The sequence below is a fragment of the Zootoca vivipara genome, chromosome 10 (genome assembly GCF_963506605.1).
Source record: "Zootoca vivipara chromosome 10, rZooViv1.1, whole genome shotgun sequence".
NCBI classification, from domain to species: domain Eukaryota; kingdom Metazoa; phylum Chordata; class Lepidosauria; order Squamata; family Lacertidae; genus Zootoca; species Zootoca vivipara.
The window spans coordinates 4,324,409-4,348,556 of NC_083285.1; the positions used below are offsets into that span (position 1 = coordinate 4,324,409).

Genomic DNA, 24,148 nt, shown 5'->3' on the forward strand with positions numbered 1-24,148 from the left:
CTTCCAACTCTGCCACCGGCGCGAGACGGGCAGGGCTTGGCTGTGGGCAGAGCCGCCAAGCGCTCCGGGCAAGGGCTTTTACCTGCCTGCCGGCCAGCGCGCCCCGGACTGTCCGAATTGCGCGGGCGGCGCTTCCTTGCTACCTGCTTCTTCGGCGGCTGGCGAGCCTCTTCTGGCTCGGGCTCCTTCCGCGCTGCCTTCCTCGTAGGTGGGGCTTCGGGCATTTATTTATGAGGCGCCCCGCCGCCGGCTCAGCCCTCCGATTTGCTCCGCGAGGGATGTATGCAAAGGCTCGTGGGCAGCGCCGGGGCGAGTGAGGCGGGTCCTGGGCGGGACCGGGCGGGCGCCGCGGAGAGGGAAGCGCAGCCTCGAGCGCGCCGCCGCCGCCGCTCCTGACCATTCCGGCGAGGGGCTCCGTGCGCAAGAGGCTCCGGGGACCTGCGAGGATCCGGCACCAACTCCGTCAGTCGCGTCTCTCTCTCTCAACACACGCACGCGAGCCGGGAATCTATTTAGCGCAAGCCAGGAAAAGAAAAAGTGGTTTCATAGCATTGGGATTTTAAAAAGTATTGTTTCGCTCCCCGAAACCGGAACCCCTGGGCACATCTGTGCCACTTCAGGACTGAATCCTTCAGTGGGTCGGTGAGTACAATCGAAAGTTCCCTTTCAGCCTTGCAAATGGATGAGGAAACTGATGACTGATTACTGGTATTTTTTTAACTCTTAGTGGACGCAAATATTGTGTTTGTGTAGAAAATGTGTGCGTTGTGTATGTGTAAATATATTTGTGTGTATGTACATACACACACACACACACACACACACACACACACACACATTTCTCACAGCCGCTGAATGTGAATATTTTTATTTTCTTTCCACAGACTAATTCTCTCCCCCCCCCCCTCAGTGCCGGTGCGAGCGCATGACACCTGCCTTCCCAGTGAGGCTGTAAAACGCTTTCCAAAAGCAGCAGGCAAAAGGTTGCTGTTTTCCCCCTCCGCTTCCCCTAGAGCAGTGCCTGAACTTCAGCGCCTTAGGTCCTCCTTCTCATAGTCTGCTAACTAAGGAGCAATGAGCACTGGCTTCTGCCGTTTCTTAGGCATTCTGCTTCTGCAAGGATCTTGCCGGGAGAGATCCTGCGTTATTAAGACAACAAGTAAAATTTGGTCATACACATTCTAGATTAAATTCGAATAAATTGGAAAGAGCACTTGTTATGACTGTTTCTTTCCAATATACTGTAATTGGAATGCGCATTGCATAACTCCATCACTCTCCTCCCTTAATATATTAAAAGGAATACATTTGACAACTGTGGAATACTAATCCTGTTGCTTCTATTAAACTTGCAAGCCAAGCGTAATTGGCCATTTGTTTGGGTCAAACAAAGCAGTCTTAATGGGATTTACGGTAATAGCATTTTCTTCCTTTGCCAAAGAAAGAAAAGATGAAAAGGTGATAGTGAAGGATATCCTATCAGCTAGTGGATATGCCAGAAGTAATTTGTGGGGGGTGGATGATGACAACGACAAAGCTGAACCCTTTTTTGGGAAAACGTGTCAATATTGGCACTGAGAAATTTTTTCTTCCTTGTGATATTTGTGCATTTTTCTGATCACGTTATTTGAAAGTAAGGTGAGAAACTTGACCTGCACTCCAAATGGTTGCTTTTCCTGAACCCCAGGTCTAAAATGCGAGGAAACGAACAGGGATATTTTGAGGGTGTGCCAGCTTCATGAGGGAATACAGAAATCCCACTCTAACTGACTTGAATGGGCATGTCCTAGGGCTGCTGGGAGTCCCCATCAGTCACTGCCAATCGGAAATGGTTGTAGGCTTGTAGCAGGCGTCATTTCTCTTCTCTTCACTTTGATGCAGCCTGTCGCTCCCTTCAAATGATGGAGGGCGCATGACGATTTGCTGTCTGAAAGTGGCAGTGAGCCTTTTGTTTCAGTCAGCCGCACTCCCCAACCCATTCGCTGCTAAGTGTGGCAATTAATACTGCAGCCTAAATTGTTGCTCTGGCTCAGGCACTGGACATGGTCACATCAGTACACCCTCCTTGGCCACGCTGTGCGAAAGGATTTGCTGTGGTTCTTTTGAAGCAGGTGTTCCCTCCCTTCAAGGACGGTGAAGTCTAAATGTGCACGGAGGGGGGAAAATATATCTCCTTGAGTTTGCCCTAGTAGAACACGGAGGCTGTGAATGATCCATGTAATATGAGGATAAAAAGCTTATGGCTTGCTGTCAACACTCTGGGGAGTATAATGTTCACAGTGTTAAGGGGCAGGTGCAGAGTGCTTTCGGCTCCTGCATGCTGCAGTGGGTAGTTAATACAGTACTGTGCAGCAAAGGGTGCGAACCTTAGGGCACTTAAACAGCTCATTCTGCAACAACGCTACTGAAATCAATGGGCTTGTTCCCAAAGTAATTTTCGCCTCAAAGTCAACTGACTTCAAGACCAAAGGGTGACTTCCTTGTTAAGTTTCTAGGTACTTGCTCCCCAGTTGGTTGGGGAAGAAATTGCGCAGGTTTAAACAACAAAGTGCAACGTTAGGAGTGTGGCTACTCCGTGTGGCCCCAATTCCTGCTCACACATTGGTCTTATGTGTACAATGCCTGAATGCCTGAGTACCACCCCTGAATTATACATGTGAATTACAAAGGGGAAAGTGGTGAGTGAAATGGAGATCAATTCTGCCCTTATTCTAAAAAGTACTTTTGCTCAAGTCCACTTGAAATGAGGAAGAGCTGCACAGGTCCTGCATGTACGTCCAGGAGGATGGACTAGTTGGTGGTCACTGTGAGAAGTGGCAGGGCTGAAGACACAAGATGGACCACTGGCCAGTTCCAAGCATGGCTCTTTTTCATATTCACATGTTCTACAATGTCCCATGCATTGCAAGTCCTCTAGAACATTGCCAGAGTTTCACATGCAAACGTGTTTGGTGTTAAATTCTCAGTTTTAAGGGTACTATAGCATCCCTTGAAATTCCTCACCAATTTTTTCGGTCTTTTGCAGTGCATCTTCAACATTGTTTTTCTGTTTAAACCTGCACAATTTCTTCCTAGTTATGCAATCCCAACCAGTTAGGGAGCAAGTATATCACCACTGGTCCCATCACCTCCTGGCAAATAGAAGGGGAAGAAATTGAGGCAGTGAGAGATTTTACTTTCCTGAGCTCCTTGATCACTGCAGATGGTGACAGCAGTCACGAAATTAAAAAAAACGCCTGCTTCTTGGGAGAAAAGCAATGGCAAACTGAGACAACATCTTAAAAAGCAGAGACATCACCTTGCCAACAAAGGTCCGTATAGTTAAAGCTATGGTTTTCCCAGTAGTGATGTATGGAAGTGAGAGCTGGACCATAAAGAAGGCTGATCGCCGAAGAATTGATGCTTTTCAATTTTGGTGCTGGAGGAGACTCTTGAGAGTCCCATGGACTGCAAGAAGATCAAACCTATCCATTCTGAAGGAAATCAGCCCCAAGTGCTCACTTTAAGGACAGATCCTGGAGCTAAGGCTACAATACTTTGGCTACCTCATGAGAAGAGAAGACTCCCTGGAATAGACCCTGATGTTGGGAAAGATGGAGGGCACAAGGAGAAGGGGACGACAGAGGACGAGATGGCTGGACAGTGTTCTTGAAGCTACTAACATGAGTTTGACCAAACTGCGGGAGGCAGTGGAAGACAGGAGTGCCTGGCGTGCTCTGGTCCATGGGGTCACGAAGAGTCGGAAACGAATAAACGACTAAACAACAACAAATATCACCTGATAACAGCATGGCAACATGGAGTTAGAATGTAGCCTGTTGCAGTTGGCTATATGATAGCATCATAAAGCCAGTTCAGAGTCCAGGCAATTCTGCCCTTCTTTCAATAGGCAAACATGGTAGGCTGCTCCTGTGGGGAAAATGGCTGGGGGCACTTCTAAGAGGTGTTTAAAATCTTGGCCAAAAAAATGTTCCTTTTCCAATAGCAGTCGTAAAGGCATTCGCATTCAAGACTGGTGTACTTGAGGGTTATCTGAGTAACAAACTGGTGAAGCACATCAGGCTGAGAGGTGGTGATTGACCTATTGACACCCATCAAGCATTGTGGATGAGCAAAACTTTGGCTCTAAGACTCCCAAGTCTCCCTCTATGCTATTATCTCTTTTTCTCTAAATACGTAGAAACCCATTTCCTGTTTCATAGTACTATTTGCAGGGGATGTGATCTGCTTCAGTGGCATGGCATTGAGGGCAGTGCATGTTATAGAGTGACCGCGTAGAGACTGGTTCAATCATGCCCTGTAGTGGTTGTCAGTGACAAAGAAAGTCCCCCTGATTGATGTGGTGAACTAGCCCAAATGACTGGGCTAGCTGCCAGTGGTACTAATTCAAAGTGGCATCTATTCTGTCAGTTTCTTAGGAGTGTAAGTTATTTCTTTCTTGCTCTTCAGCCTAATATGCAGTCACTATGACTTCAATCCGTTTGCTGCTTCGCTTACCGTTTTTGAGTTTTAAAACCCACAAACAAAAGAGTAAATTCATGGATGAGTAAATTCATGGATGAGTAAATCCATGAATGAGTAATTCACCACCACACATTCCTGGCTATGTGCATTGCTTGGGGTGGGGCAATGTCGTGCATGTGACATTAGGACATTGGCAGGAGCTGGGGACGGAGCTGAATGTGGTGGCTGTGCAACTTCAAAGGCTGGCAGCTCCTCCTCCGCCTCCTTCTGGCACCGCCACTGATGGCCAGCTGCTTTGACCCTCTCTCCCTTCTGCAGCAGGAGGAGTAGGTGAAGGAGAAGGAGAAGGAGACAGCCACTGGAGCCACTCCATGCTTGGCTTTGCCTCAGTGCTTTTTGGAACCCCACACCCAAAATATTTTGGGGCCCCAAAAGGGCTGGGCCCCCAGGAACTGGCACCCTTGTTTTTTATATAGGCTGTAATGGTCTATTTTTTGGGTGAAAATGATGCTTTGTATTTCTTTTTAAAAACTTACGTGGCTAATAGATACAATGTTCATTCAAAGTAACTTCTCTGCCCTGTGTAAAATAATTGTTTAGAAAGTAGATATCAAAGCTGCTAGCTCTCTCCCATTTCTACTTCTGACTATACCTCGATACATTAGGTACCACGTAAGTGTATAGTTCATGTACAGCGAATGAGGCTTCCACCCATTGCAGTTTTGAAAACAAATTCATTTGATTTCCAACAACTAATCCATTTTCTGTTCTGTTCCTAATCCATGTGATTAGGAAGTATCCTGGCAATACTATACAGTGGTACCTCGCAAGACGAATGCCCTGCAAGACGAACTTTTCACAAGATGAATGCATTTTGCGATCTGATGGTGACTCGCAAGACGAATTTGTTTTGCGAAAAATTCATCTTGCGAATCACGGTTTCCCATAGGAATGCATTGAAATTTAATTAATGCGTTCCTATGGGCAAAAAAGAATTTTCAATGCATTCCTATGGGAAACCGCGATTCACAAGACGAATTTTTCGCAAAATGAATTGACTTGTGGAACGAATTAAATTCATCTTGCGAGGCACCACTGTAAGTTACAATGACTTTAGTGGCTTGTATTAATTGTTCTGATGAATTTGTTGTCATTTGCTTTATATGCTATTGTGCTTGATATTTTAGTGATTGCAATGTTAGTTTGCTTTTTTAATTGTGATTGTTCTGAGCCACCTTGAACTCAACATTTCTGTTGGAAAAGCAGAATACTGTACAAATATTAAATCAACTCAATACTGAATTCTCAGAGTTCAGTCTCTGGCTGAAATAAGTTTACATCTTTTGTTAAGCCTGCACATATCCATATTTATTTCTGGGTTAGTTAACCAACAAATGACTATCAGTGATTGTGCACATTCACCTGAAGACAGAGACAATATGCAATACCTGACAGTATGTATAGGGGATTCTGCCCAGTCAACAGGGTTAATGTATTTTGTACATTGCCCAATGAACATGTATAGCCTGCATGTACATTTTGCATGTTACTCAGCAATGTGCATAATCTGTATTACAGATTATGGTAGCCTGAATACTTGTTGCCGATCAATGGCTCTGCTGTTCAGCTTTCACTGATATGGGGTTACTTATGCAGAAGCAACATTTGCTCTTTAGCTGAGCTGTTCAAGAATAGATCTTGCCAAAGCCACAGTGGATGTCTGATTGCTCAAGAGACAAGCCTGGAGCATATGATCTCTCTGCTCTTAAAGTTCCAGTTCATCCTTTTGTTGGCTTTAGAGGAGCGCACGCTTTCAATGCCAGTTCCAGGCTTTGGGAGGCAAAGCACCCTGAAGGAGGGCCCCTTGACTGGTGCCTTTTGCTGGGTGAAAGGCAGCCTGCCAGCCAAGAATCTTCTCCTTCTGTCTCCAGCCTTCTCAGGTGTCACTTGTACCCTGTGCAAAAGCATTGAGATGGGGGAGGCCCTGAGTTAGTCGTCCTGCTCCAGCTCTCCAGACAGAGCTGGCCTGCATGCATTGCCTGGAGGTGTTTTTCTGTCCTTTGGTTTATAGAACGCTAACGCCACCCCAAAGTTTTTACTGTGGTCTCTTCAAGCAGAGTAGGTTCCTTTAGACCTCTATATATGTTTGAAAAAGAGCACAGTAAAGACGGGTCTAAAAATATCAAGACGTTTTCATTCATGAAACCCGATCTCTTGGCCTTGATTTGCTCTGCCTTGACATTTAACATAATTATTTTTCCAGCAGGTGGGAATCATCCTTATTGAAATAAACTGAGACTAATCCTTACTGCAGCGCAGCCCCCCTTTTTTTACTTACAGTGTTTCCCCCACCCCCTGCTGCTGCATGTGCCAAGCTTTCCTCATTTTAAAGAAAATGGTGCGAACATGATGCCTTCCAATGACATTGCAAACTATGGACGTTGTATCTTGCAAAATGTGTAGAATCTCCAATGACCTTTCTCTTTCTCTCTCTCCCCCTGTGCTTTGTTTTAGGTTTCATATCTTGGATATTACATTTTGCATCAGAAGATAATGGCATTTCTAAGTCTCCAAGCGTTGATTGGGTTGTTTGTTTTCTTTTGCACTGTAAATGGATCTTCGCTGCCGCAGGCCAGGGTGTTCTTAACATTCAATGGTAAGAAAGCAGATAAACATTCCTAGGCAAATGTTATTGTAGAACATTGTCTTCGTTCCTTTCACGCCAGTAACTAAGCGAGAAAGGAAATTATGGCTTCATCTTCCTAACTTGCCTTGCTTGCTCTGCTAAGTTTAATGTTCTGCCTTAGGTCTGATCATACCAATGTTTATAAAGCATGCTTGGTTATTTAGGTTAAAGTGTGGCATGTTCTTTGACTTTGAAAAGTTTAAAGGTACTTTAGCACAAATGTAATCATGAGTATTCACTGGATCCTTTTATTTTTTGAAATGGGAAAAAGGGGAATGTCTTCAGGAGGATATACATAGAGGCATTTCAAGTGGCTGGTAGAGCTGCTTCTGAGATGATTAAACCTCTGTATGGGTAGCACATCCCTAATAGAAAATATTTGAAAACTTGACAAACATCATTAACTGCGTGTTTCACTGAAGGCACATATGCAAGGAAGCCGCAGTTGGCAGTGACTTCCCAAGAATATAAACGGGAGCTGGGCCTCCAGATGTTGTTGGACTCCAATTCCCATCACCCTCCATCTTCATCCATGCTGGCTGGGACAGATGGGAGTCCAACAACATCTGAAGGGCCCCCATGTTGACAATCCCTCGTCTACACGTTATGTTCAATATGACTCCCACGCACCATGTTGCTGATGTCCCACTTCACATCAGCTGGCCTGATACGACAAGTCTGGAGTGTGTGGGCAGGAGAAGAGTGTCACCTGCACATTGTGTTTTTATTTAAGAACATTTATACACCGTTTGATTGTAAAAAGCAACAACAACCACCTCCAAGTGGTTTACAAAAAGGTAAAATGATAAATTTAAGAAAAAAATGTACAACTATACTTTAAAGGTAAAGGGACCCCTGACCATTAGGCCTAGTCGTGACCGACTCTGGGGTTGCACGCTCATCTCGCATAATTGGCCGAGGGAGCCGGCGTATAGCTTCCAGGTCATGTGGCCAGCATGACTAAGCCGCTTCTGGCAAACCAGAGCAGCACATGGAAATGCCGTTTACCTTCCCGCTATAGCGGTTCCTATTTATCTACTTGCATTTTGATGTGCTTTCGAACTGCTAGGTTGGCAGGAGCTGGGACCAAGCAATGGGAGCTCACCCCGTCACAGGGATTCGAACCGCCGACCTTCTGATCACCAAGCCCTAGGCTCAGTGGTTTAGCCCACAGCGCCACCTGGGTCGTATACAAAAATAAAGTATACAACTGTACTTTAAAACACATCAAAGTTAAAATACTAAAACAGATTAAAATCACCTCAACTGTCTAAACATCTGGGTATTTTGCTTCTGTATCAGCTGAGCTGAGAGTTTCCCTCATATATTTAATAATAAATATTATTATTTATTATTAATACATATTATTATATTTATTAAATTTGTATACTGCCCGACATCTGAAGATCCCAGGGAGGTTCAAAACAATTTTTTGCTGCTCCCTCTCCTGTACTCAGAGGAAAATATTTTTCTCCATGTTAGAAGGGGTTTTTATTGCTGTTGTCATCATTTCCCCCCTCTCTGGTCTCCTTGTTCATGCTGTTCCTTGGTCCATTTATGTGGTCTTTTGTTCCTGAAAGCCTTGGAGGGACGCAGTGACAAATGCAGAATTCAAAACAGCTGTTGGCTGCCCTTACTTTGCAGGATGGGAATATGCTTTTTAAAAGAAATATGTATACATCATGTGGTTTGCATGCTTTGAGGAAAGAAAAATGAAGCTATCTGTGTACAAAACCCAGCACATTTTTGAAGTGGCCCTAAGAGTGGCAACATTTATGACTGCAAAGTGTTAAATGTGAAAGATCCTGAACTGTCAGAAAGGAATGTGTCTTTACCTTGAACATCCACCAAGTGGGAGTGCTGTGTTTGGAGGTCCCAGGTTTGAATGTGAATATCCCCATCCACTTGTGAGAGCAGCGAAGAGCTCTTTCTGGGACCAGTGAACCATGGATGTCTGAGGTAGATGGACCACTAGTCCCATTTGATCTAAAGCAGGTCCTTATGTCGTCCTTGGATTCACTTGACTTTGAAGCTAACCAGGTGTATTTGGGAGCGAGTATACTGGTATGATCTAAGTGTGCTGAATGCATGTTAATGCGGGTTCTCTATCATAGAGAGCACAATTTGTGGTGGGGGGCTAGCAAACCACTCCTGAGTCAAAGGTGGGGGCATGAGTGGCCACCGCCCGATTGGACCTGGGCTGTTTAGGCTGGCGAGCACTAAGGAACCCACAATCTACCCGGGATCTACCAGAAATGTAGAAATGCATAGCAAATAGTCACAACTTGTAAGGTTGGCGGTTAGGCACTGGTTATTTTGGTTGTATTAAAGGGTCTTATTGATTATGTTGGCCCCAAGTTTATGCCTGCGTGGTTGGTGAAATCCCGGTCAGGAATACAGGGGCTCTAGGCTGTGTCCGTAACCCCCAGGACGGCGTATTGAGGCCCCTGGGAGCCTGAAGGGAGAGGGGAGAGTTCATTGCATCCGGGTCCCCGTCTCTCCCTGTTGGATTTCCCCGTGTTGACAAGGCAAGTTATTATTATTATTTCTGTCCTTAGGTGACAGTTGAGAACCAATGCCTACGCAACCCCTCACGTGTTTTGTATTCAATAAAAGTTGTGGCCAAATTCATGCCCAAAACCATTAAACAAAATTCTATCTATGTGATGAGTTATTTGAGGGGTGGTTTTGGGGACCTCCACACGCAATATTGGTGGGCGGCCAAGGTCATCCTGACCCAGGTGCCCATGTGGAGCGGGGAAACGTATATATATGGAAATTTCCTATCAACATTGTGTTGGGCATGGATGCAAACTGAATCTTTAATCATCTTTGAGCCTGGGTTGCTGCACATTCTGGATAGACTCCAAACCCTGCTGTTGATTTTTGTCACTTACCCACTTATAGAGCAAAACTGCATAATTAGTGTCTAGCTGTGTGTTAACCATTGAAGCCTTCTCTTTAAAAGGTCTCAAATAGCATGTTGGCTGTGTGCCAATAGACTGATGATCCCATGTGTCATTTGAGCAGTCAATTGTCTGTATTTCTGCAAAAATACAGTGTGTGTGTGTGTGTGTGTGTGTGTGTGTGTGTGTGTGTCGACTTTGTTGCCAATGCTTGCATTTCAGGGTGAATAAAACGTAAGGCTAGCAAATATGCTTCCTGTTTGCAATTCTGTTTTACATGTGTATCTTCTGGGGCACGTAAGGAATTACCAGTGATCACAAAATTCAGGCGGATTTTAAAAGCACAAGCTGCCAAACGCATGTAGCAGCAGCCCATACAATCCAAACCACTTGTTAAGTGGAATGAATGTGTGAGTCATTCAGCTTGTAAAGAAAAAAAGAAAGAAAGAAAAGAAAATCCAGAGGTAATAAATGGAACAGAAAGGAACACAAGAGGAATAAATGGGATAAGGCTTTCTGTCAGTCAATCCATTCAGGTTCTCTGCCACCCACATTCCCTTTTAATTACTGGCTGTTTGCTCCCCTGTTGCTACAGTCACCCAAATGTCTAGAAGGTTGCTCTTGTGCTTCATTATTCTCTGCTTAAAATTGCCACCCCAGCTGACTTGTATGCTGAGAGCAAAATCTAGATGAAACCCAGGAATGCATATTTATCTTTTCCTTTCATTCATTTTGTTGTGTACACATCAGTGTTTACTCCAGCTCCCGTGTGCTCCCACTGCTGGTGTTTGAAGCTAAGTGCAAATGACGTTAGTCCCAGTCCGTAGGTGTCCTGTAGTTTCTTGAGAAATACTTCTGAATGACAACAAACGTGCTGAGACATAGATTTACTAAGGGCCAAGTCTCTTCAATGTGTGCTTGTGAAATTAAAACATCTGAATCTCTATATCATGTTACGTTTATCTGCCCTATGTACAGTTCGGCTCGTGCTAGTATACTAAACTCCATAATCCAGCCTATGGCTGACAAACCAGTTGACCTACAGCTTGCCTGGGTTCTTCAAGATGTGGATCCTTATATTACTCTACAGGTTGCTAAATTCCTAACAGCCGTCCTCTCGTACAAGAGACAGAATGGAATGTTAGTTGATTATTGATAGTTATAAGAATTTTCTATAATGACATCAGATATTGATTTTAGCGTAGTGCCTAAATTTTTAATCATAATCTTAAACTTTTCTTTTTGAATTGCTAATATTTGTCGTTGTGAGCTGTGAATTGTGTTATATTATTTGTGGCTTGTACGAGTCCGCTGTTTTATTTGATTTGTTGTGTTGTGTTGTGTTTTATGATGGGCGTAAAGCTGAATAAACATCTTTGTTTGTTGCTTCTGAATGATGAGCTTACCCTCAAAGCAGCTTCCATCATGTTAAAAAAATGCAAGCTGCGGTGAAGCTGAGGTGTGTCCATTCGAAACAACCATTGCACATGTGCAGAGAACAGCTTCATTGAATAGGAGTTTACAGGGGTTGCAGGTGTAGGGAAAACAATAAGGTAATTGAATAATGGGGTGTACAGCAATGTAAAATTCACCTTGAAATGTAGCGGAGGGAAAATGACCCTTTTGTATTTTCAGCCACCAATGTATACGTGCCCTTTATAAAATGCTGCAAATGGCCTTTCTCTTAAAAACAGGGACACAAAACATTTAAGCTGATTTCTAAAGAAAGCTAAGATTGCAATCCTATGCACGTACCTGGACGTAGGTTCCACTTATCATGGTGGGACTTGCTCCTGTATAAACATGCATAGGAATGTGCTGTAGGTAACTGAGACAACGGAAGTGGAAAATTACATCATGGAATTTGAAGTTTTGCAATGCACAAGAAAATAAAAGGGGGTTATGTTTGCGCTTCAGGCCGCAACTCTAAATGCCCTTATCCAGAAATTAAGTTGAATGCAGTGGAATTTACTTCTGAGTAAACATGCTTAGAGGGCTGCTGCGATGCTTGTAAGGCCTCCCTGGGAAGCTGGTTCCAAAATTAGGGTGCAGCCACACAATGCTGTGCAGTTGACCCTGTTTGGTTTTATTTTTTTGCAGGGAACAAGTCCAGAGAAAGGCTTCTTTAACAGTAAATAGTGGGGAAATATATGTGGGAAAAGACCCTATGTCTTATGTTCCTAAGTAAAAAGGTAAATTGACCCCTGACCATTAGGTCCAGTCGTGACCAACTCCAGGGTTGCGGCGCTCATCTTGATTTATTGGCCGAGGGAGCCGGCGTACAGCTTCCAGGTCATGTGGCCAGCATGACTAAGCCGCTTCTGGCAAACCAGAGCAGCGCACGAAAATGCCGTTTACCTTCCCGCTAGAGTGGTACCTATTTATCTACTTGCACTTTGACGTGCTTTCAAACTGCTAGGTTGGCAGGAGCTGGGACTAAGCAACGGGAGTTCACCCCGTCACGGGGATTCGAACCACCGACCTTCTGATCGGCAAGCCCTAGGCTCTGTGGTTTAACCCACAGCGCCACCCGTGTCCCTCTATGTCCCTAAGGTAAACCATCACAAACCCCTGCCGGAGGGTGGCAGTGGTGAGCTGGATGGACCTATGGTCTGTCTCAGTATACATAAAGCAGGCTCATCATATACTGCTTTCAGACTCAATATTGCTATATAAATTCCATTCATTACATGCAAACAGCAAGCATGGTTTCAAGGGGCAAAGAGCAAATTTCCCTTCGTTTCCTTCTTTTTTGTTCTGGTCACTGTGTGAAAGGTTAGTTACCTTGAAGGCGTCAAGTCTAGGCACCATGACAGCTTCTTCTCTTATATTTCCCATAACGTTTGAGCTGTGTAGACTCATTGTTGTGATGGCAACACGAGGGCAGTTCTTGCAAATGTTCACGGTGTGTCTCTGCTTCAGCGCAAACCCAAGGTGTGTCTGTTTTGCTAGCTAGTTAGCCGAGTTAGTATATTTTTAGCTTTGCAGTTGACTGCCTGGGTGCTTTACATTGTTCATTGGTCCCGTTTTATCCTTGCAACAATCATGTGAGTTTGTGACTCCCCAGGATCACCCGCTGAGCTTCATGGCTGAGTGGAGATTTGATTCCAAATTTCCCCTGTCCAACCCTGACACCTCATCCCCATCTGCACACTCAGAAGACATCTGGCAACTGGCGTAGGTGCCACTGGGAACTATATTTGCATATTGCATTGCCCTGAACTAGCAAAGTTTCATGTCTTAAGCATATCATGTTTAACAACTCAAGTTAGTAATCTTGTTGGCTCAACAGAAATATCTGGGCAGAGTTCCTTGGTCCATTCTGCTAGATGCACAAGGTAGCAGCATTTCCAGATAGGCCTCAGGTGGGAAGGGGGAGAGATTTGGCTGTTCATTGCATATTTAAACATATCTGTACTGTATCTGTGTACAAGTACAGTGGTACCTCTACTTACGAATAACTTTACTTATGAATGTTTCTACTTACGAATGGAGCTCTGTCCGCCATCTTGGATGTGGTTTAGATAGGATTTTTTTTCCTTACGAATTTTTGGATAGGGTTGCTTCGACTTACGATTTTTTTCTCCCAATGCATTCCTATGGGATTAAACTCACAACTTTTTTCGACTTACAAATGTGTGTTCGGAACGCATTAAATTCGTAAGTAGAGGTACCACTGTATAGGTATCAGTAGAGTGGGGATGCCCAGTTACTAGTGTATCTGTGAAATTCAATTTTGAAAAAGGTTTGGCATACCACAGAGGCCTTTGGCTTGTTTATTATAGAAGAAAAATCACAGTCACAAAAATTTGGAACTGCATATTCATCACAATAACACATTCATATGTAAAGATAGGCTTCCCCAAGTGACCAGAATTTAAAGAAGTGGATGATCAGCTACAAAGCCAGCGTGAATTGACTCTATAGAACACTCTATGATGGTTTGAACTGGTGCAAGCTGCAGTTTGGACAGATGCAGAGCTGTAATTCAAGAATCACCAGCCCTGTGTCCTGATGAGCTGGAGAGAGGACTCCCCACCCAGTCAGTGCAGTATCGCTCCCACCAACTAACTTTGAGAAAAAGTGTTCTGCTGTGGCCAATAACACTTCTTTCAAGCCTAGTTGTGGTGCACAGGTTCGGCAGCAGCAGCAGCAGCTGGCCAGGTCAGGCACTGGCCAAGGGCTCAGGAGCTCAGATGAAGGAGGTTCCAGAGGACCTACCGTAGGAGCTTAGTAAAATGAAGCTCTGCTTTAACAGCAACATAAATCACCCAGAGCAAGTATTTACACCACCTCACCTTGTGCAAAGCCCATGGATCTAGAGGAGAGAAATGCAGAGACATAGGAAAAAACACAGAGAGAAAATGTACAGAAAAGTAGAGTGTACAGAACCACGTGGCAATTTGAGGCTGATTTTCTGGTTTGACTTGAGAGGGGTGAAATAACCCTGATTCACCTTGTTATTTGCCCCCAGTGCAGAGCTGTTGACATCCTGGTATTTAAGAAATATTGATGATGTAAACACTCTTAATTTAGGTATCCTTCAAAAAAAAATCACAAGGAGACAAAGAAAAAAGGTGGGAAGAATTCAAGAAAAATGGGTTCTCTTGAACAGGCTGGATTTCTTTTAACTGTGCCATAAATCGAGGAGAGCTATTAGCGATGTTCAAAGATTTTCCTTGAACATGATCTGAGTTGTGTACATGAAAATGTCAATCCAAGAGCAATTTTCTTTTCCATTTTCACAAAGGAGTAACAGTCTTGTGAAAGACTTTCAAAAAGAACCATGTTTGGTGATCTCTGGAACACAAAAGTGGCAAGTGGCTCCTGTAAAATGAAAAATCTAAGTTGCTGTTTTTAAAGTATGTTGTCCAGATGGTAAGAACAGCGTTTATGTGAACAATGTCATACCATGCTGCTCAAAGGTACAGTACAATACTTTTCTTTAAGAAACTCTCCTTTTTTACTTCCCTTGTGGTTAACTAGTATATTTTATCAAATTACAGAATCGCCTTATTTTAATATAATCTAAACTAAAACCAGTTTTCTATCAGCCAGTTGGGTTGCCAGTTGCATCGCTAGAATGTGCCGCAACATAATCCAACTGACCGCAGCAAGCATTTCAATTTCAAATATTCTGATTATTTCTACTTTTAGTTAAGTATTCTTATTTATTTACTAGATTAGGGGGGGGCAGCTGTCCCTCAACCCCCTAGCTTTGCCCATGTCTGGAGGGTGGCAACACAAGAACTGGCCTTTTTTGTGGTGGCTCCTCATTTTTGGAATGCTGTCCCCAGGGAGGCTCACCTGTTTCCACCATTATATATATTTAGATGCCAGGCAAAAATATTCTCCTCCTCCCAGCCCTTTGGCTAATTAAATAATCTTGTGGTTTTTAAAAGTGGGGGGAGGGGGTATTATTTTTGTTTCTTACTGTGGTAGGCGTGTTTATGCTTTATATTGTAAACCATCTTGTGACCCTTGGATGAAGGGCAGTGTAGAAATTTGATTACATAAATTAATAAATTGATGGATTAAAATTTATATGAACCCTGGGTCCTCTGTATGAGTGAACCTGATTGGTTCCTTAGCAACACAGGTTGGTCTCAAATGTTTTGCGGACTCAAAAACCATCCTTTCCGTGATCTCGGCTTCGTAAGCCTGCATTTCCTTTGTGTTTATCCACAACAACTTGATTTGAGCAAATTTTTCACCTACTGCTCTATCTTTGTTCTCAGTTCTGCACAGGAAATGGTTAACGATTGCCAGGTCAGCTCTAAATATATGAAAGCATTTTTATACAATTATCCTTGTCCAATAAGCAAACAGTGAGACAATCCAACCATTTAAAAATGCTACTGACTCTGAATTGAAACCAATGGAACTTTAAAGAGCTTAGCTTCAGCTGGATTGTACCTAGCGTTAAAAAAAAATATCAAAATCCAAGCAACCCACTCACTTCATTAAAAGCAATTAAAAATCAGGGAAGGTCACTTGAGCAAAGGAAAGCACTTTCCCCAAGTGTCAACATCTTGAAGAAAGATTTAATATAACCCCCATGGATCTTTCTTTCTTTCTTTTCTTTTTTTAAAATTCACCCTTGAGAGACGTTCTTTTATCTCCCTGAGCAACAGTAATATACCTCTTTCCCAAACAATCCCTCATTGTAATGCTAATGTCGCCCCACAGCTCATAAAGCATTCATTTATTATTTGGGGCACTTTGTGTTGATGACAAGCCAGTAGCCAGTAGAAGCTTTTCTTTGCTGAAAAGGTTAGGGAGACATTGTGGTCAAGCTTTCCCCCCCTCCTTTAAAGTTGCTTCCAAAAGAAATCAGAATGCTGAGATGTAAAGGAAATAAAGGGGTTTTTTAAAATGCACTTTTTGTTTTTGTTTTGATGGCTTGTTGGGAATATTGTAAACTACATAGTCATTTTAAAAGCGCATTTAAATCGAGGCATGTTGCTTTATCGAGTAAGCTTCATATTTGGATTAAAATTGTATCTAAATTTTAAGGAGGTGTCTTTAAAGTGTATTCAGACAACCGTTCTTTGTTACTGTCTGTGCACAGTGTCATGAGGTGTCCATCTTCAAGATTATCTGATTTTTCTCCTATTAAAATCTTGGTGGCTTTCTGCTGGCTCAAGTGAATCCACATACTCTAGCCAAGAGATTTACCAGTAGTTCTAACCATTTCTCCTCTCGTTCATCTTTGCTTCTTCTAGAACAGTGGACTGTACAAAAATCCATACGCAGACAGAAAAATCCATTTTCTGTCTAAGAAAATCCCCCCCCCCAATCTGCTCCTTTGTCTTGCTGTTTTGTAGCTGTGCATAGTTTAGCTCTGCTTATTGAATCCAGGTAATAATGAGCATGATTAGCCTGTAAATCAAGTCAGTCCTTTAAAAAAAAAAATCCAGTGTTTGCACACTTGCTTGGAGGTATCTGTACACACTTGCAGGCTAGGATCAACTAGGACAAAACTTTTCCAGCTCATTTTTCTCATAGCGACGTCACAACCCACAGGGTTGCAAAAAACAAAAACGTTTCTGCACTAGATGGGGTGTGTTGCATGAAATCAAATGAAGGGTGAGCAGAAATCTGAGACCGCCCCTTGCGTTCAACCTTTTTGGATCCAAGCCGTGACCGTCCTGAACCTGCTTGGGTTGCTCATGCGCAGAATGGTGGAGTGATTCTCATGTGGCTAATAGATGTTCCTGGCTGGGGCTGAAGGGCACCCACCGTGGCTGATGGTTCTAAGAGAAGTTGGGAGGTTTTGTCCAGCAACAATTGGAGGTTCCCCCATATCTGATGTAATGTATGCTGGTTCCAGATTTGCAACTACAATCTTGCTATTGCTCAAGGAGCCACGCCTCAGGGATCTAATTTCTGGCCTCATGGATAGGGATTATAAATAAAATAGAAGAACATTTTCAACATTATTTGGTGCCCCCCTCCCCTTGCACCAATACGCCATTAACAATTCCTTCTGAAGACTCATAGAGTTGGGAGAACCCACTGGTCCTGGTTGGATTCCAGCTTTATGTTCTTAAGTACAGTAAAGGTAAAGGTAAAGGTACCCCTGACCGTTAGGTCTAGTCGCGGACGACTCTGGGGTTGCGCGCTCATCTCGCTTTACTGGCCAAGGGAGCCGGCGTTTGTCCGCAGACAGCTTCCGGGTCATGTGGCCAGCATGACTAAGCTGCTTCTGGCGAACCGGAGCAGAACCTATTTATTTACCGTACTTGCACTTTGATGTGCTTTCGAACTGCTAGGTGGGTAGGAGCTGGGACTGAACAATGGGAGCTCATCCCGTGGCGGGGATTTGAACTGCCAACCTTCTGATTGGCAAGCCCTAGGCTCTGTGGTTTAGACCACAGTACCACCTTTCAGTGAAAGGGTGCGTATGTGTGTGTGTCATTTTTCTCAGGGAAAACTTATGGTTTACTTCCAGAAAATTTGGAGTTTCCATGGCATTCCTGAGCCTGACCAGAAGACTAATGTGAAGAAAGCCCTAATTATTGATGAAACAAGTGCCTTGGTTACTTTTCTGAATTCTTCATTTCTCCCCTGTCTCTAGGCCTTGCAGCAAAAAGCCATGCTGACTCGGGTAAATAGTTCTTTCTCTTTCCCTTCTAAAGGAGAAAGGCAAAGGTCAGAGGCGTTCCTAATATCCAAACACTATGACTGCACTGTGAACATTGGTAATAAATGCCTCACAGCAGGACATGTTCACGGTGACATTCTGGGCACAAAAGTCTACATGCTGGAAGAGCTCAGAGCTTATTTTGACAACTTCCACAGAAGCAATTGTGTATATCCCAGCTCTATGTGACAAATAACACATTCCCATTGAGCTGGCATTGTAATCCAGTACTGGGGGTGTGAAAATCTGCTTTCTCATTTTTCCAATTTTAAAGTCCAGTTCACCTACGTAGTTCATCAATCTGCATTTTTCTTTACAAAATAAAAAACCCATATGCATTTTTGTGCAGAATCCTAATATATGCCTTTTTGAACTAACACAAGCATTTTTGCAAGCAATTTCCCCCAATATAAATTTGTTTGGTACATTATTTTCACTAATGTGCAAGTGGTGTATGTTTTTGGTTGAAGAACGGCATCACAAAATCTGGAAAAGTGCAATTTTTGAGCTATCTCTGTGTTTCAATTCACTTATTGGCTCAGGCAGTGCAGATTAGGTACTTTCATGTGAAAATGCAAACTGAACTGAATACCTTCCCCTTCCCTAGCTGATCAGACCATCTTACAGTAAAGATCAGACCACAAGCCAAGCAGAGCCTTCCAGTAGGAGACATATTTAATTACTTGAAATGACCATCCCTGAGAGAGTATTATATTCCCTGCAGAGTGGTTTAAACTGTGTGTTACCTGTAATTACAGAGGGTGCCATAAGTCTGCAAATTGATTACGTTTTCCTAATTTTTTTGTTGAAAAATACAAGTAAACAATGTAATTTATTATTGCAGGAGTTTGGGGGGAAAGCGTCTTTATCGGCGCTGGAGGACCTTCTGGTGGTTCCTTGCTGCGAGAAGCCAAGTTGCAGGAAACCAGGCTCTCTTAAAATGGAAAGGAGTTGGATGGAGAGTATGACCCTGCAGTTTTTTTTAAAAAAAAAACTATTAAAAAAAACACTTTAGTTTGTTTCATTTAAATAGAAATACAAGTGGTGCCTCGCTAGACGAATTTAATTCGTTCCACGGGTCTTTTCTTCTAACGAAACATTCATCTAGCGAATCCCATAGGAATGCATTGAATTTTTTTTGAATTTTTTTTTGCCCATAGGAACGCATTAATTGAATTTCAATGCATTCCTATGGGAAACCGCGATTTGCTAGACGAATTTTTCGTAAAACGAATTCGTCTAGTGAGGCAACCTCCGCTGGAAAAAACCTTTCGTTAAGCGGAAATTTCGTTAAGCAGGGCATTAGTTAAGTGAGGCACCACTGTACAATGCATCTCACCATACCAGGGAAGGCTGTAACCAGGTGATCCCCATACCTGCTTAGTCTGCTGCCCAGGTGCTAACTGTTTCTGTTCTTCGTTCTTAGAGTTCCTTATCTTTAAATGGGACTGGACTACCTTTCAAAACAGGAGTTTCGTGTGAACATGACTGAAACCACTCAATTTTTTAAAAAACCATCACCGAGAAAGGACTATTGGCCTCATGTCACCTTTGTGGGTTTCCCATAAGCATCTGGAAGGCCATTGTGGGAAACCAGATGTTGGACTCGATGGGCCTTTGTTCTGATCCCACAGGGCTCCTTTTATATTCTTAAGTGGCAAGACATGGATAACTCAGGCTGTGCAAAAGATTGACAGCCGGAAGAACAGCATATAGGAGTTCCATTGGGCCATCTCAAGTAGACTGAGCTGCTAGCATCAAAGGAGAGATGAGTCCTGCACCCATAGTTGCCTTTGACTGGACTTAACCATCCAGGGATCCTTAACCTTTACCTTTTCCCCCTTTTTTCCCTTTGCTATTGAGCCACAGGCAAAGGAACAAGATGCATCATTTTCCTAATTTACCTATACCTAAAATATCCTACAAATACCTGCCTTGTTTTTTATTATCATACTGCATGCACCATGCTAACATTCAAAACTCTACATTTCCTCCTCTTCAGTGTTTTCTGTGCTCTCTTATTGGAGAAATCATTTCTTTCAGGCTGTGGATTCATTACTTTCATATTCCGGTTGTTTCCAAAAGAATAATGGAAATAAAACCATCTCATCTTTCATGTGGATGAAGTGGCCTTCTTCGGCTCCTTGTCTCTCTCCCCCTGACCCTGTACATGGCTCTGTGGTGAATATTCCCTTATTCCTCATATTTTTGAAAAATGTTTGTTATGGCAGCAGCTTTTGCAAGTAGCAGAATAATCTGATAGATGGAGATTCACTTTGGCAGATATTTTCTTTCTTTGAACATCTGCATAAATCTTGCTGCTACTCTGCTTGTGGCCCAGCTGAAATGAGCAAGGAACTGAGATTTGCAAATTTAAATCCAGTACTGTATGTTGTTAGGTGGTTTTAACTATGGTTTAACCCTGATAGATTGGTTGGATCAGATTGTCTAGCTATAAAACAATACGTATCTGGTCTTTTTAATGTGGTTAGATCAACACTGGACTTCTAGGCTTGCAATGGATACACCACATCACAGACTTCTTCAGCAGAGGGAGGGAAGAAACATATGATTTTCATCTTGCTGACGGACCTGATCAGATGCTGCCAGAAACCCAGGCAAAATGTACTTGTAAGGCACAATGCAGAGAACTGTGCATCTAGGTCCATAACCCCAGCTGTGCTTTCTGCTTAACTTTCTAAACCAACAACATCCCACACCACATGGCAAACTGATTTTGAAACTTAAGGGAAGTTCAAAAGCAGTTTAGGGTGTGCCACGGAGGCACACTGCTCACAGCAAAAGTGAAAAGCCCCACGGCAAGTCCTTGGGTCAGCCACTCCTTCAATCTGCCTGTCTACTTGGAGGAAAAGGAGGAACTCTGACAGCTCCAGTCTGGAGTCTTACAAAGGAAATAATAATTGGCTCATGGGTAGCTAATCTTTGTTACTGTGAGTAGGAATAAGGAATAATCCCCCCCATCTGAACTGGGGTATTCTCCATTATTTTGGATGGAAAAATCTGTTAGTTTGGGCTTCTCTTCTTCCCTCATTTACCAGTCTTCACATTCACCTGTTCACATGCATCTGTTTGCCTAATATGTGTACTTTTGTAAGCAACTTCACTTATAATGCATGTTTGTGTGCTATTCTCATGTTTGCGTTTCCGTGTGTTTTAGTTTAGTTTATTGTTATGGTTCTCGACCAGCATTTCCCTGTTATGTACATTTTTAAATGTTTGGTTCGGAGAACAATATTGCAAAATTCAGAGATGCGTGAATATTGAAGAAGAGCTGTGTCTTGGTTCCTGAAGTGTGATGGGTGAACTGTGGGGCAGCTCCACCTTCTCCTCCTCCGATTTCCTGAGGTTCTTCCTAGGGTACCAACCCAGAGGGCCCCTCAAAAGAATCCTCAGCATTGCGGTTAGGGAGCCTTTCTCCCCAAGGTCCTTGAGCTGTGTGGTGTCTGGTTCATCCTCCAAGGACTCCGTGCTTGGCACAAGCTCAGGGCTAGGCTTGACACCACTGTGCCCAGGTGGATGCATGGGATGACTGAAGCACTGCACAAGAGTCCTTAATGCATGATGTTTCCAATCTGTTGTGTCCCACTCTACAGAATGCTGATTATGCAAGTAGCTGTTACCTGCAGGATTTTAGATTTCTTGCCCCTGTCCAAATCTGATACTTTCTGACCATAAAAAGCCTTTTCGTCATCCTGTTGTCATCATCCCAACTTAACCCATTGGTCCTCATTTCAGCAAAGGGAATGGTCTTTTGGAGTTTGCACAGATGCCCGGCATTCTTGGAAATCAAAATGTCAAGTCAGCAGGAAACAATGCCAGCACTGTCATTGCGGCAAGTGGCATTTGCCGCTTTTATTCATATGAACCAATTAAGTTGTTTTCATGGCTGGCTTTCTTTCAAAAAGTCACTTTCAGAGGCCTGATAAAGGCTTAGTTGGCATGGAAAGCTTGATCCTGGGTTTAGATCTTTTGAGGGTGTGTTTAATGCGAACACAGCTGGAATTTCTTAAGCGGATTCTGTTCTAAACCCACTTCCTGCCACTAGCAAGAATACATTCTAATTGCTTCCAATGCACCATTTCTGTAACGCATGCAACCTACTGCTAAGACTAAAGGCATCCCTTAGTTAGTCTTTATTGTCTTTTAATTCAGGGTATGTGTCTGGATTTAGTGATGGAGAGCATTTCCAGATCATGCACAATAAGACACTTTATGTGCTTTATGAAGTGCTAATCATGCACCATGACAGTGTGATCAACCACCTCATTCTATGGGCCCCAGTGAGACTGTTTGAGCTGCATCTCCTCTGAAACTTCTGGAGCTACTGGGATGGGTGCTCGGGGAGATGAAGGCATGTGAGTCCAACCTTAATTCTCTACAGGTGTCCCCATGTTGCAAGAAAATAGAGACAGAGATGCATTAGATACCAGCATGGTATATACAAGAGGACACCACAGTTATACTGGCTGAGCAGCCTTAGGAAGCGGTGGGGATGGTGAGATCTCCCCTGTGAGATGGAGTCATGTCAGTGGAATGATGCTCAGCTGGAAGAACTTCTGACAGTATGGCTGCATGCATGCTCCACTGGAGGAGTTACGCTTGCACAGCAGGTTGGGATCTGAACATGGCATAGTTATGGCATAGCCTAAGCCCTCTCATTTTGGCAACACTCTTCCAACTTTACATCAGGAACTGATGTGTGCAATTCCCCCCCCCCGTTGTTTTCAGTGGGAGGTGGATGGCAAAGCTGTCCCCACACCTCCATCTTGGGATGACTCAGCTTCTTATTGCAGCACATCTAGACGCCTAGCTAAAGCCCACACAGATGAGAGCCAAGGTGATGAGATTTACAGCATGCGGCTCTATTACTCCAGTCTTATGGCTTGCACACTTAGAATGCATAAGGTCAGGGCGGGGGGACTCTGGTGATGGGGTACTATGGTGATAGGGCAATTTTCAGTTTAGGGAACTGAAAAGTTGAAGGCATGGAGGAGTAAGGCCGCATGTGTGTCCTTGGCTTTGTGTGAATGGTGATAGTACTGATACAGTCGTACCTCGGTTTAAGTCCACTGCGGTTTGAGTACTCTCAGTTTGAGACTGAGTACTCCGCGGACCTGGAAGTGTTTACTTCCGGGTTCCGCAACACACGGATGCACAGAAGCGATCTATCGGCGCTTCGTGCACACGCGGAAGAGGCGCTCCATTTAAGTACTGCTCGGGGAGCGAACGGCTCCCCGGAATGAATTGCATCCGTAAACCGGGGTACCACTGTATAGTGCAGGCATCCCCAAACTTTGGCCCTCCAGATGTTTTGGACTACAATTCCCATCTTCCCCAACCACTGGTCCTGTTAGCTAGGGATCATGGGAGTTGTAGGCCAAAACATCTGGAGGGCCGCAGTTTGGGGATGCCTGGCATAGTGCTTTCAGGTGTGCAAAGTGCGAATGTGTCATTCTTGCAACCCTTGCAGCAACTCTGTAAGCAAGTCAGTATTATATTATCCATATTGCAAATGGAGAAGCAGGTTGCCTAAGACCACCTAGTCCTAGAGGGTGCTATTCACCTAAGTTTTATTCAGAGCAAAGCCATTGGCATTAATGAAGTTAAATCAGAGAAAAACCTAGGTGAATACCACTTTGTGAGGTCACAGAAGAAGCTGGGTTTGAACCAAACTATCTTTCTTCTGATGTGAACTGATAGAAAAGAAGGCGGTGTTTGTGCCCAAATTTCCAGGAAATATGGACAAATTATATAATATGGGTGGAGCCAGGAGTTGCGTTTGGGTTGTCCAGCATTGTGAGTGCCATGTGGAAGGTGCAGTCAAATGTGTCATGTTTTCAGAATGAATGACATTTCCTGCAACGCTTTAGAGGGGCTGCAGTTCCCACTTGGCATGCCTTGTGCAAATTGTCTTGGGACTAAGAT

At 43.6% G+C, this 24,148-nt stretch overlaps 1 protein-coding gene across 2 annotated transcripts in view; it reads left to right on the top strand.

Annotated features, from left to right (window-relative positions):
- The first annotated feature begins 251 nt into the window (after positions 1 to 251).
- The window catches only part of SEMA3C (semaphorin 3C), a 146,736-nt gene continuing 122,839 nt past the window's right edge, over positions 252 to 24,148 (top strand). Inside the window, exons 1-2 of one of the 2 annotated variants that reach the window (XM_035127243.2) lie at positions 252 to 642; positions 6,979 to 7,120. In XM_035127243.2, coding sequence (XP_034983134.2) covers positions 7,018 to 7,120 — 103 coding nt within the window. In that variant the 5' untranslated portion in view covers positions 252 to 642; positions 6,979 to 7,017. Of the gene's footprint in view, positions 643 to 6,978; positions 7,121 to 20,245; positions 20,384 to 24,148 lie in introns of those variants that run through there. The other variant, XM_035127244.2, reaches the window with a different exon arrangement.